The sequence below is a fragment of the Zootoca vivipara genome, chromosome 3, assembly GCF_963506605.1.
Source record: "Zootoca vivipara chromosome 3, rZooViv1.1, whole genome shotgun sequence".
NCBI lineage: Eukaryota > Metazoa > Chordata > Lepidosauria > Squamata > Lacertidae > Zootoca > Zootoca vivipara.
Genome location: NC_083278.1, coordinates 20,216,087 through 20,228,221, shown reverse-complemented (window position 1 = coordinate 20,228,221; position 12,135 = coordinate 20,216,087). Strand labels below are relative to the sequence as shown.

The window sequence follows — 12,135 nt, the reverse complement described above, 5'->3', positions numbered from 1 at the left end:
AAATCCTTATTAAATATACTAGTACGTGCTACCAAATATCCCCAAATATGTGATTACTAATGGTAGGAATCAGACTACAGGAAGTAATTACAAAACAATGTGCTTATGTACATAATTACAACCATGGCATGAGATAGGAATACAATAAAGGTGACCAAATGAGTGTCCCTTGTTTTAAGGTAGTCATTAAAGTTCAGTAAAAGGGCATAAAGAATCACTTTGAAAGCTTAGGTAACTTCTGTTTATGATCTAGATGTATTTCACAGTTCCAGTTATGCACAAACACGTTAAGCTGGTTGGGAGTCCTTTTATTGTTCTCTTTTGCCAAATCATTATTGCATCAGATACCTCTTCTTGCTTGACATTTAATTGCGATGAAATTCAGTGGCTGTTGAAAACAAGCTGATTCCCGAAGGATAGATGTGCACGTTATCCAGGTGGGGGAAAAAACCAGTTAAGCTGCATCTGTGGTCTTAAAATATTTGTCAAATATAGTATTTTGAAGTTGTTTCAATAGGCACTTCATACAAAGAGGAAATGTTTTTAGAAATCTGCTGGTCGGATCATCATAGTTGTGGCCTTGAGAGAGTAGCCTGCGCCTTTCCAGTAGTACCATTTAATTCCTTTAAATTTGTTTGTGTTCTGTCGCAATGGATAGTACAGACCATTCAGATTGGAAGGACCGCATGCATCAAACCACCATCCTGTTTAAAATGAAAATGAAAGTGAAAGTGAGTCTGGAAAATAATAATAAATGCATTGCTTTCAAGTTGTTTATACAAATTCTCAGATTTTTTATAAATCTTAAAATAATCACACATATACAACATACTGTACTAGAATATATGTATATGTGTATATGTTGTATACACATATACAACATATTAGATTTGCATCTTAATGTTAGTCTACATAAACCACCTGACACCAGCTGTTCTAACTATTCTCATTCTAAGTAAGCTGAACAGGAATTGCTTTATATATATCTTAGTGCACAAGTTCAACATGATGTAGCCATTTTGGCACTCATCCTGAGATCCTTGTGCTGGATCAAATGCTTCAACACACTGGATCAAATTTGATCACCCCCTTTTAATTCTCTGCTCAATCAACTTTAAAAGACCCACAAACACAAAAATCCCTGGACCTATTATCAGGTTTCTTATGTAGGGGGACTTCTCTTGTAAACTCTGTTGTTATATAAATTGATCCCAAACCATAGGGAATTATTTCTGGCACCCCAAAACCCGAAGCTTGCTTTTGCAAGAAAACCACAGCAGCTATCCTTTTCTTATGTGGAAATTATTCATCCCTTCAGAGGAGGCTGCCATGCCTGCAAAAAAATTCCGCTTCTGGGCAACAGAATTCCCTCTGTTGCCATTCTCTAGTTTTTATAGTTCCTAGATATATCTAAAAATGGTGAGTTTAAAAAAATGAGCTGTTCTAGTGGAGCTAGTTACTTTTATCGGGCCTGCACAGTTATTTCTAATTGTTATTGCTATGCGTAATAGCAGTTGCTGCAGTGTTTACAAAGTGAAGTTCCTGTGGTAGGAACATAAGAACAGCTTTGCTGGATCAGGCCAAAGGCCTATCCAGCTCAATATCCTGTTTCCCACAGTGGCCAACCACTTGCCTATGGGAATCCCACAAGCAGGATATGAGGGCAGTAGCCCTTTCCTACTGTTACGCCCCAGCAAATGGCATTCAGAAGCATTTTCCTCTGATCCTAGAGGTATTGGGAGGAATCCAGGAGTTCAAAAACGCTTAGAGCCCAGTAAGTGTCTGCATAGGCAAGACTGCACAAACTGTGGGCAATATTAACTATGGCTAGTGGAAATAAGCCAAGCCATAGTTTATTAGGCTGTCTGGTTTTTGCTAACTGTAGTTAAGATTAACCACAATTTAGTGTTCAGATGACACCTAAAATGGAAGCAGTACCTTTTTTTAAATCATCTTGCAGAAAGAGAAGATAGGAAGGGGAGCATGTGAGCCCAGTGAGACTAGGTGTAGTCTTGTAATGATAAACCATGGTTTAGCATTTAGTCCAAATGCAGCCATTATTTAATTCAGGGGTCCCCAAACTAAGGCCCGGGGGCCCGATGCGGCCCAATAGCCTTCTAAATCCTGCCCGCGGCCGGTCCTGGAATCAGCATTTTTTACATGAGTAGAATGTGTCCTTTTATTTAAAATGCATCTCTGGGTTATTTGTGGGGCATAGGAATTCGTTCAAATTTTTCTTCAAAATATAGTCCGGCCCCCCACAAGGTCTGAGGGACAGTGGACCGGCCCCCTGCCGAAAAAGTTTGCTGACCCCTGATCTAATTCTATGTTGCATCCCGAGGTCTGATTTAGCTAAGGGTCACAGTACTTTGTACTCAGGTTTCGTCAGTTAACACAGTCATACTATTATTGTGACATTACATCAGTTCAAAAGGAGGGAAGAAAGTTCATGATTTGACTGTTTGCCATTCCCATATTCTCTTCACTTCCTCTGTCTGTCTGCATATCTGACTTGGACAAGCTACATTGCAGATTGCACCCTTGCAGCCATAAAGTCCTAGTGGTTGTACCGCAGTATCCCAGGTATTTTTCTGCTGTGATGCAATCCCAGATCTTACTGTTGTTCTATTGAGCACAGCCCTGACAACTGGATGTGTCCACTTTTTTGGTTAATCAGTTACGTGTTATTTATTCAAAAGTGAGCATCAAAATGGAAAAAAATGGAAGCCGTCAAAATTTCTATATTTTGGATTTTTTCATGGTTTTGCCCAGATACCATGACAAAATCTACTTTTATGGCTCGATTCAGCGCCCGTAGAAATAGGAAGAGTCTGAAAGGAAGTGAGCAGAAAATGCTACTCTTACCTCCTGTTAGCATTTGTGAGCATTTGCAGATGCATTTGTCATTGTCTGCATCCTTTGTGCTAAAACCATTTCCTGGTTGGCTTATGCTGCTTATTTTCCCTGCTGTCCCCGTAACTCCTTTAAGGTGGATCCTGTAGAAAAGCAAAATGGGAAACAAACGAATACATGCTGAAGCAATTGTGGTGGTGAAGTCTGTGCTGGAAAGGAAGCGTTTTCCAAGAAGTATCCTGTTCTGTTCTCCAGTTAATGATCTACTATGTGTCTTTTGCACACAGTATGCCAGGAACTTCTTGTCAACAAAATCTGTTGTTCTGGAAGAGAAATAGCCTTGTTTGCTCCTGTACTGTTGTACTAGATTAGCAAAAACAACAAAGAGGTTTGTATAGATATTAACTGTGACTGAAGGGATTTACAGTCCAATGCCTTCTGCAGGGACCACGGGTTCTCTGCTCCCAATCTAAAGCCAAAGAATGTGTTTTTTCCTCTTCAAAATATGATTTTTGTATGCAAATTCACATTGATGGAATTGCTTGACCTATTAAAACTCATACTGTTCTTCAGTTGGGATATAACACTAGTGCTCTGGTGTTTTGGCACAGAAAGTATTCTTCCTTGCAGATCCAAGTTGGAATTAGAAAGCTTACAATTTATATTCCTGCAAGAAGTGGTCTTATTTTTCAAAAGTTCCCAGCCCCCCACTGCTTCTCTTAAGATTCTGATAGAAAGAGACTGTTCAAGCCAATTGCTATATAACAGAGTTGAAATATGTCTATTTTTTATGCTAGCATTTATAAACATTTAAGATGTTATTAAAAGACGCCTGCTTCTTGGGAGAAAAGCAATGACAAACCTAGACAGCATCTTAAAAGCAGAGACATCACCTTGCCTACAAAGGTCCGTATAGTTAAAGCTATGGTTTTCCCAGTAGTGATGTATGGAAGTGAGAGCTGGACCGTAAAGAAGGCTGATCGCCGAAGGATTGATGCTTTTGAATTATGGTGCTGGAGGAGACTCTTGAGAGTCCCAAGGACTGCAAGAAGATCAAACCTATCCATTCTTAAGGAAATCAGCCCTGAGTGCTCACTGGAAGGACAGATCGTGAAGCTGAGGCTCCAATACTTTGGCCACCTCATGAGAAGAGAAGACTCCTTGGAAAAGACCCTGATGTTGGGAAAGATTGAGGGCACTAGGAGAAGGGGACGACAGAGGACGAGATGGTTGGACAGTGTTCTCGAAGCTACGAACATGAGTTTGATCAAACTGCGGGAGGCAGTGCAAGACAGGAGTGCCTGACGTGCTATGGTCCATGGGGTCACGAAGAGTCGGACACGACTAAACAACAACAACAAAAATGTTATTCAGAAAGGAATCTAATCTCTCTCAGGAGCAGTACAGAGAACCTGAAGGGGATGTATCCAAAGCTGGAGTCTTATTGTCCTGATGAAGTGAAGGCCTTTCACATTTTCTTACCGTGTTTCTCATATTTTAAGTCACCCCTACAAAATAAGCCATGGCAGGATTTTCCTGAGTTGAAGAAATATAAGACATACCCCAAAAATAAGCCGTAGTGGTGGGAGCAGGTCTGGATGGCGCCATGGAAGAGGAAGATGCCTGTAAGCGCCTGGAATCGGCTGCTGCTGCCCCTCCAAAATGTCCAGCAGCATGCACCGTGCCAAGCGCTGACCCGGCGGCGGGACGCAGCAAGAGCCGCAGCGCGCGCTGCTCCGAGCCCCGACCCGGCGGCGAGACCCGGCAAGAGCCTCAGCGCACGCCGCGTGGAGCCCCGACCCGGCGGGACCCAGCAGCATGCCCTGCTGAAGCGCCGACAACGCGCGCAGCAGCCGCCAGTTCCGGGCACCGAGCCGCGACAGGAAGAGGAGGGACGCAGCGGGACGCAGCTACAACGACAAAAAACACCCGGCCGAGCCTTCATTGGCCGCCGCGGCTGCCACTCGCTGGTCCCTCCTCTTCCTGTCGCGCGCGCTGCAGGTCCCCGCCGGTCCCGCTGCTGGGTTGACGCTTGGCGCTGGCGCTGCGGGACGCAGCAAGAGCCGCAGCGCGCGCTGCTCCGAGCCGGGATCCGGCAAGAGCCTCAGCGCGCGCCGCGTGAAGCCCCGACCCGGCGGGACCCAGCAGCGTGCCCTGCTGAAGCGCCGACAACGCGCCCAGCAGCGCAGCAGCAGCCAGTTCCGGGCGCCGGACAGGGGAGGTACCATACTGTAATTTTTTAAAAAAATAATAAGACACCCCCCGAAAATAAGCCATAGGCTTATTTTCTTGAGAAAAAAAGATTATAAGACATGACTTAGAATATGAGAAACACGGTACTTGTCATTTGAAAATGCCTGTGAGTGCAAGCCAGCAAATGGCTACAAAGATATAGCGTGGGAACATCGCCTCAGATTCAGCACTGAGCATTCAGATGACATACATCTGAAGCCATTTTCTGGCAACCATTCCACCTGTGCATTTGAAAACATTTAATGTCTGACAAAGCCAGATCTAGCAAATGCTTCCTGTATCATCATGGTTTATAGGTACAATACACCAAGCTTTAGAATCTCTATGCACAACATATAATGACTGATGCTTGAACAACAGCAGTCAGTGAGGTCCGGATCAAGTCTCTCCGTCTCCCAGTTGAGATTTACATACTGTACTTTCTTTTGGGGAAAGTGTGCACAGCTGAAATCACTAGACATGTAACTCCTGGTGGTACATGCAGCCTTTTTCAGGCTATATCTGTGCATGGATCATGTTCAGTGCATGGCTAGGGGAGACTGTCATTGCTAGTTTATGTTGGATTCCCTCAGCAGCTGCCATTTTATTTAATCTGTACCAGTGTTTATTTTGGCTTTTTCTCAGCTGCTTTGCATTTCAAAGTTTTCAAAATGATAAGCAGAAACTGCTTTCAAGTAGTGTTGCTATATAGCTTCACCGTCAGGTTGACTATCAAAATAATCTATGTTTCGTAAGTGAAACATGTTTTCAAACACTACATTTTGTGGTTCAAAAACTTGGTTGCATTTCAAAAGGACCTATATTTGCAGACAGCTATCTTGTTCTGTAGAAATTGTTTTTTAATAATGTAAATGGACAAGGGCAATGACCCATTTTGCAAAAGTTACCTTTATAAAGATTATATTGCCTTGATTTAAAAAAAAAATCCCTGCTGTAGAGCCTAACTATTTTCAGATGAGGAAATATTTATGTTGGAGTCAGAATGATATTTTGCTTCCTAATGAAGAAGAAACGAAAGCTTTCTTCTGCTGTGACCCACAGAATGCTTAAGTGGGCTGTACCTAAGTCAAAACTAATGTCCTTGCTAGTAAATTTTTCTTTGTACTTTGTTTTTTAATATAAGCAGAGCCCTGCAGACTCTAGTCCAGGCATCCCCAACCTCAGCCCTCCAGATGTTTTGGGACTACAACTCCCATCATCCCTAGCTAACGGGACCAATGGTCAGGGATGATGGGAATTGTAGTCCCAAAACATCTGGAGGGCCGAGTTTGGGGGTGCCTGCTCTATCTAGTCTGACCAGCCCAGCAGCCCGTACTCAGTGTCCCCAGTCAGATGCCCTTAGGAAGCCTACATGCAAAGGCATGAGCACCACTGCACTCTTCACAATTGTGCTGCCCAGCAACTGGCATTCAGAGGACATAGACATCATATCTAGTAGCCACTCATTGTCTTACACCACAAATTTGTTGCTGGAACAGCTCTTGGGTTGGGGCAACTGGATAATACGTTTTAAACAGTTCAATTTTTGCTTCCTCTGTTTTGTTATTGTTGGGTTGGTGTTGGTTAAATGTTTAGTTGGGGTTTTCAGTGACTTTAATTTGGGTATAACTGTAAACTGTTTATTGTTGTTGTTTTTAGTTTCTTTTGATTTATTTGTTTGTTTGTTTGTTACTCATATAGGATCTTTTGTTTTATGTTTTGTTGTGTTTTTATATGTGTTGTAAGCTGCCCAGAGTGGCTGGGGAAACCCAGTCAGATGGGAGGGATATAAATTAAATTATTATTATTCATTTTTAGAGCCATCCATGTTGGTGGCCATCACTACATATGATGGCTGCAAACTCCATCGTTTAACTATACTTTTTTTTGTCTGTCCTGGCTCTTCCACCATTCAGCTCCATTGTATGACCTCAGGTTTTAGTTTTATCAGAGGAAAAACCTCTCGCTATCCAATTTCTCCACACTTAATAATCTATCATGTTCCCCTTTTACTCTTCCTTTTTTTCTTAAAAGAAAAAGGTCCAAATGTTGTAACCTTTCATTGTAGAGGGGTCTGCCTGGTACCTTGATCATGTTGGTTCCCCTTTCCTGATCCTTTTCCAACTCTAAAACATCCCTTTTGAGGTGCAGCGAATATTATAGAATGGTACGTCTGTACAATTACCATGAACTTCTTCATTGACTCTCAGAGCTAGTAAGCCAATGGAAAAGATCCGATGGTGATCTGTACTCAGTGACTGATGCCCAAACAAGGTCTATCTTTTTCCCCAAACTGGGAAGGCTTTGAGTTTAAGTGGAGGAATGGAGAACTGCTTGGCGCTTCCTCCTGCCCATTTCTCCACTCAAAATGCCACCTTGGCAGGTGATTTTCCACCCACAGGGGGAAAGGCATGCTTCTGTCTTCAAAACAATAAAAAATAGCTTAGGGTTGCAATCCTATACATGCATAATGGGGAGTAATTTGTGTTGAACTTAACAGGGCTTACATCAGAAAGGTCATGTGTATAGGATTCTGCTGCATATTGCATTTAATCATTTCCCAGGAGAAAAACATTATCTTTCAAGTCAATATATTGGTTCATTGTCAAATGGTTATAACATTTTTAAAAAGTAGTAATTAAGTTTATAGACAAGCAATGGTCAAGCTCTTTTCAGCATTGACTTACCTGTATTTTAGTTCTTCGTTTGCAAGATAGAAGTGTTCATATAAGGAATATGCCTCATTTGCTTCCCAGTCCTTCAACTGTATTCTAAGAACATACTGCTTCTGATTGGTTAGTTGGGAAACTAACTCATTGCCCAGCCAGTACTCCCCAGAAGGATTCCCGAATCCCTGTAATCCAAATTAGACATTTTAACTATATTAGTTTTGTTTGACTCTGAAATCAACAGGTCACGCCATCCAAAAAAATAAAATGTTATGGTTGTCAATCTGTCATCACATAAAACACTTCGCAATGCCAAAATTTCTGGGTCTTTCTATTTTTTTTGAGAAGTAGATTTCAACAAACATAAACTTAGGAGTCTGGAAACAAAATGGAACCTTGTTCTTGCTAACTGTGGGGCAAAATGCCAGTGGAACTATCCATTAATTTTTATTGGGGAAAACCCCGCCATAAATTAAACATCACTGTGTTAATAGCCAATGTGTGGGCTAAAAATTCATTTTTAAAACACAAATGCGTCTCATGCAGTAAGGTAAGGCAGGTAAGATTGCTCAAGTTTCATCCGAAGAAAACGCCTTATTACATAGATCTAAGCTTTATAATTCATGTTAGGCATCCAGAGCTTAGCTCCTGGGCCTATGGTTTGCCTGTAGAAGACCCTAGTTTCATCCTCCTGCCTTCTCTGGTTATAAGGAACTTAGGTCCAGAGCTATGAAAGATCATATAACCTCCAATTGTGTGGGCAACCTCAGTTATAATCAAAGCTATTCAGAAGTTAAATTGTTCAAGATTATGTCAATTCCGCCTTACCGCTTTGTACTCCGCCCACGTCCGGTCAAAGTCAACTTTGCCGTCTGAGCGTCGCTGAATAATCGTCCAACCTCCTCCACTGGTCTCCATATCACAGTATGTCTGCCAGTACATACAAACACTGAAATTACTCACATTTCATTTTATTCATTCTATATGATAGAAATTCTCACACAAAAAAAGCATTGCTGTAAATGGGAGGAGGGAATAGGAAGACACTTACAGTACTTGCTCACTTCCATAGCTTTTTTTTTTGTCTTAATAGCTTTTACTCCAACTTTTACTCCAAAGAGCTCCAGGTGGTGCATACATGGTTCTTACCCCTCATCCTTTTATCTCCACAACCACCCTGTGAGGTAGGCTAGGCTGAGTCTGTGACTAGTCTAAGGTCCCCGGTGAACTTCTAAAACTAAGACCTGTTTGCTATGCAAATGTTGTTACCTTAATCCAGAAAGATTAAGTATGAACTCAAGGATGCTGTGGAGGGAAAAACTCAGGGATGCTGTGGAGGGAGAAAAACTGCCCTGAGCATGCAGGGGACAAGTCCAAAGTGCTCCTGCACTAGTTGTACGCGAATAAACAGTCCCTGTTGTATCGATCATTCATTTGGAAGTTGAAGGGGAATTGTTGCTTTCTTCTTGCTGCCATTATTTTCCTTATTGGTCTCCATTATTGTCCTTAAAACTGCCTATGCTATCCGTCTAGTCCAGGCATAAGCAAACTCGGCCCTCCAGATGTTTTGAGACTACAATTCCCATCATCCCTGGCCACTAGGGATGATGGGAGTTGTAGTCCCAAAACATCTGGAGGGCTAAGTTTGCCCATGCCTGATCTAGTCTGATGTGGAGGGTTCATGAAACTTAGAGATTCATGAATTCACAGAGGCCTCTTTATCTAACAGATAGGAAAAGGAAACTTGTTGCTGCACTACAATTCCTATCCTACCTGTCCATTAGCTTTGTTGGCTGAGGCTGATGGGAGCTGGCATCCCAACATCTGTAGGGCTGCAGATTGTGTATGCAGCGAAACCATGTTCCTGAAATGGTTAAAATGTTAGCTAAAGTCTCCTTCCATCAGATCCTGTATCTTGCTGCCAGTTTTGGTTTCCAAAACACTTCTGTTTTTGTTTTGTTTTTGAAGGCCTTTCTTTGTTGCTCTGGGGAAGACCTACATAAAGCTGAGAACTAAGGAGCGTTTTTAATGGCCAGAAGCCCATATAATTAAGGATTGGATTAGGTAGATCACGGTAGATGGAGTGAATCCCCTTCAAAAAAATGCATGACTAATTTTAGTTCAGGAGGTTATTTACTATGGCCCTTCAGTTTCCTCAACAGAATTGGTTTGAACGTTTCGGCTACTAGAAGGCGCAATTTGTTATTTGAAAGGGCAAGGGTTTTCCAAATGGGTGTTACGCTGAAAGAGTAAACAGCCATAGGATTCACAAAATCATTGAAGTGCACAAAGCATTTTGGCAACAGAATGTATAGAATTTCCATGAAACAGGAGGCCAAAGTTAGAATCTAAAGAACCATGTGCTCAATGAGATTTTGGCTATGTGCTTTTCAAACAGCAGCCCTCCCTGGCAGCAAGCAAAGGTTTTGAAACTTCTGCTGTTTGTGGTGTGGCATGACGTTGTGATATTTCTTTGGGGTACTACTAACCTGTCTCAAGCTGTTTTTTAGTTGCATGTAGGAGGTGAATATAATATGGCCCTCTTAAATTATTATTGTTTCTTAAGAAAGGGGGGAAAGGAGATCACTACTAACAACAGCACAGTGGTTTTTTGCCTTGTCAGTTTTAAGCATGTCAGTTTTACTCTGTGCTTTCCAATGAAAGCTTGCAGGGGGGGGGGAACAAGCCCAGTAAAATACATTGTGCAGCAGTGTTTATAAGTCTCTTGAGAATTTAGAGTCAGCATCAAGAGGAAAAAGATCAAAACAGAGTAAACACCGGGAGGAAAAAGATCAAAACACAAACAGCCAGAGTCTAACAAACGAAAGGCAGTTCTGTGTCCCCGCTCACAAAGTAAGTAAAATAACATCAATGACCTCTGAAATAAATGGCAGTTTGATATAATAATTTGGACATCTATCCCAGCCTACAAAAATGTCACCCATCTTTTCTCTATTGATGTAATGGTAGCGATTCTGCAGGTTCCATGTGCAGTGATATCCACCAGGACTGTTTCTGCAAAACTTCAATTTTCAAGGGGTGCTATAGGAGGCTCCATGTAAGCTGCACTGAAATGAATGAAGGCGGTGCAATAATAGTGTTTGATGGATTGCACTCCTAAGGCTGTGATAATCCATTAAACTTCTTCTGCAAATAAGAGTCAGTATGATGAAGTCTAAACACTATAATCATTGTATTCTATGTAGCAGGTCTGGGAATAAAAATAGCATCATCAATCATGCTGCCTAATTACTGGCCTAACAATGACCCTGGTTTTGGGTGGGTGTTTTGTTTTTTAAAAAAGAGCTCTTTACAGAAACATAGTAAAACAGTGGTATGCAGAAACCTGACGATTACTTGAAATATGTAGAGCTGACATGTTCCACCACAAGCCTGTTGACTGACTTGTCAGATACTGAGAAGGCTATTGAAGTCACTTACAAAACTGAGCAGATATCCCAGTGCAGAGTATTGAAACTACGGTGCTAAAAGTGGTTTATGTTTAACGCAATGAGAGCCAATGTGGACCAGATGTTTCTAGTGTATTGTCCATCCAACTGCTCTACAATCTCCCTGACCGAGCTGGCAAGACGTAGGCTCAGCGTTGGGGTTGGAGAACCCTTTCACAGTGCTGTTGAGGGAGAGGGAGGCATCTATACCCATGCCAAAACTGCCTCAAATAGGTCATCTCAGGACTTCATGGCCTCCACAATAGCTATGCGGCTTTCTCAATACATCAGTGGTCCAATACATGTAACTGGTTATACCCTCAACCTGGTCTTTGCCACAGAGCAGAATGGAAATACTCTGTTGATTGTGTGTGTTCACTGTGAATCCATTGTCATTGTCATCACCATCATTTTATTATTTGTACCCTGCCCATCTGACTCGGTTGCACCAGCCATGCTAAGCAGCTTCCAACAGATATAAAAAAACATAATAAAACATCAAACGTTATGTTTGATGCCTTTGGGTGTTTTCTGAAAGTTGTATAGTTATCTCCTTGAAATCTGATGGGCGGGTGTTCCACAGGGACAAAACGGCCCTCTGCCTGGTTCCCTGTGACTTCACTTCTCGCAGTGAGGGTACTGCCAGAAGGCCCTCAAACTCTCTGGTGAGGTTAGGGCTAAATCTTCAAGTATGTGGGACCCATTGAGTTAGTCTGCTTTTGAAGACTGCTGGTATCTGACAAATTCCTGAATGCTCTGTGGGATTTTCCGGCTGACATGTGTGGCACTCCTGTCGAGACTCTTGTTTCACTATGGAATGGTGAGGTGCATAAAGCTATTGAGGGAGTATTTCCCCTTCCTATATTTTCTTAATTTGTTTGTTCCTCAGCTTCTTGGCTTCCTTCAGTGTATGAATGTGGTTGTGTTGGGAA

General features: G+C 42.1%; 1 protein-coding gene across 1 annotated transcript in view; it reads right to left on the bottom strand.

Moving 5' to 3' along the window:
- Positions 1-84: 84 nt before the first annotated feature.
- The window catches only part of ANGPT2 (angiopoietin 2), a 44,507-nt gene continuing 32,456 nt past the window's right edge, over positions 85-12,135 (bottom strand). Inside the window, exons 6-9 of the mRNA XM_035109952.2 lie at positions 8,583-8,684; positions 7,773-7,939; positions 2,866-2,996; positions 85-704 (exon numbers count right to left, since the gene is read on the bottom strand). Coding sequence (XP_034965843.2) covers positions 544-704; positions 2,866-2,996; positions 7,773-7,939; positions 8,583-8,684 — 561 coding nt within the window. The 3' untranslated portion in view covers positions 85-543. The remainder of the gene's footprint in view (positions 705-2,865; positions 2,997-7,772; positions 7,940-8,582; positions 8,685-12,135) is intronic.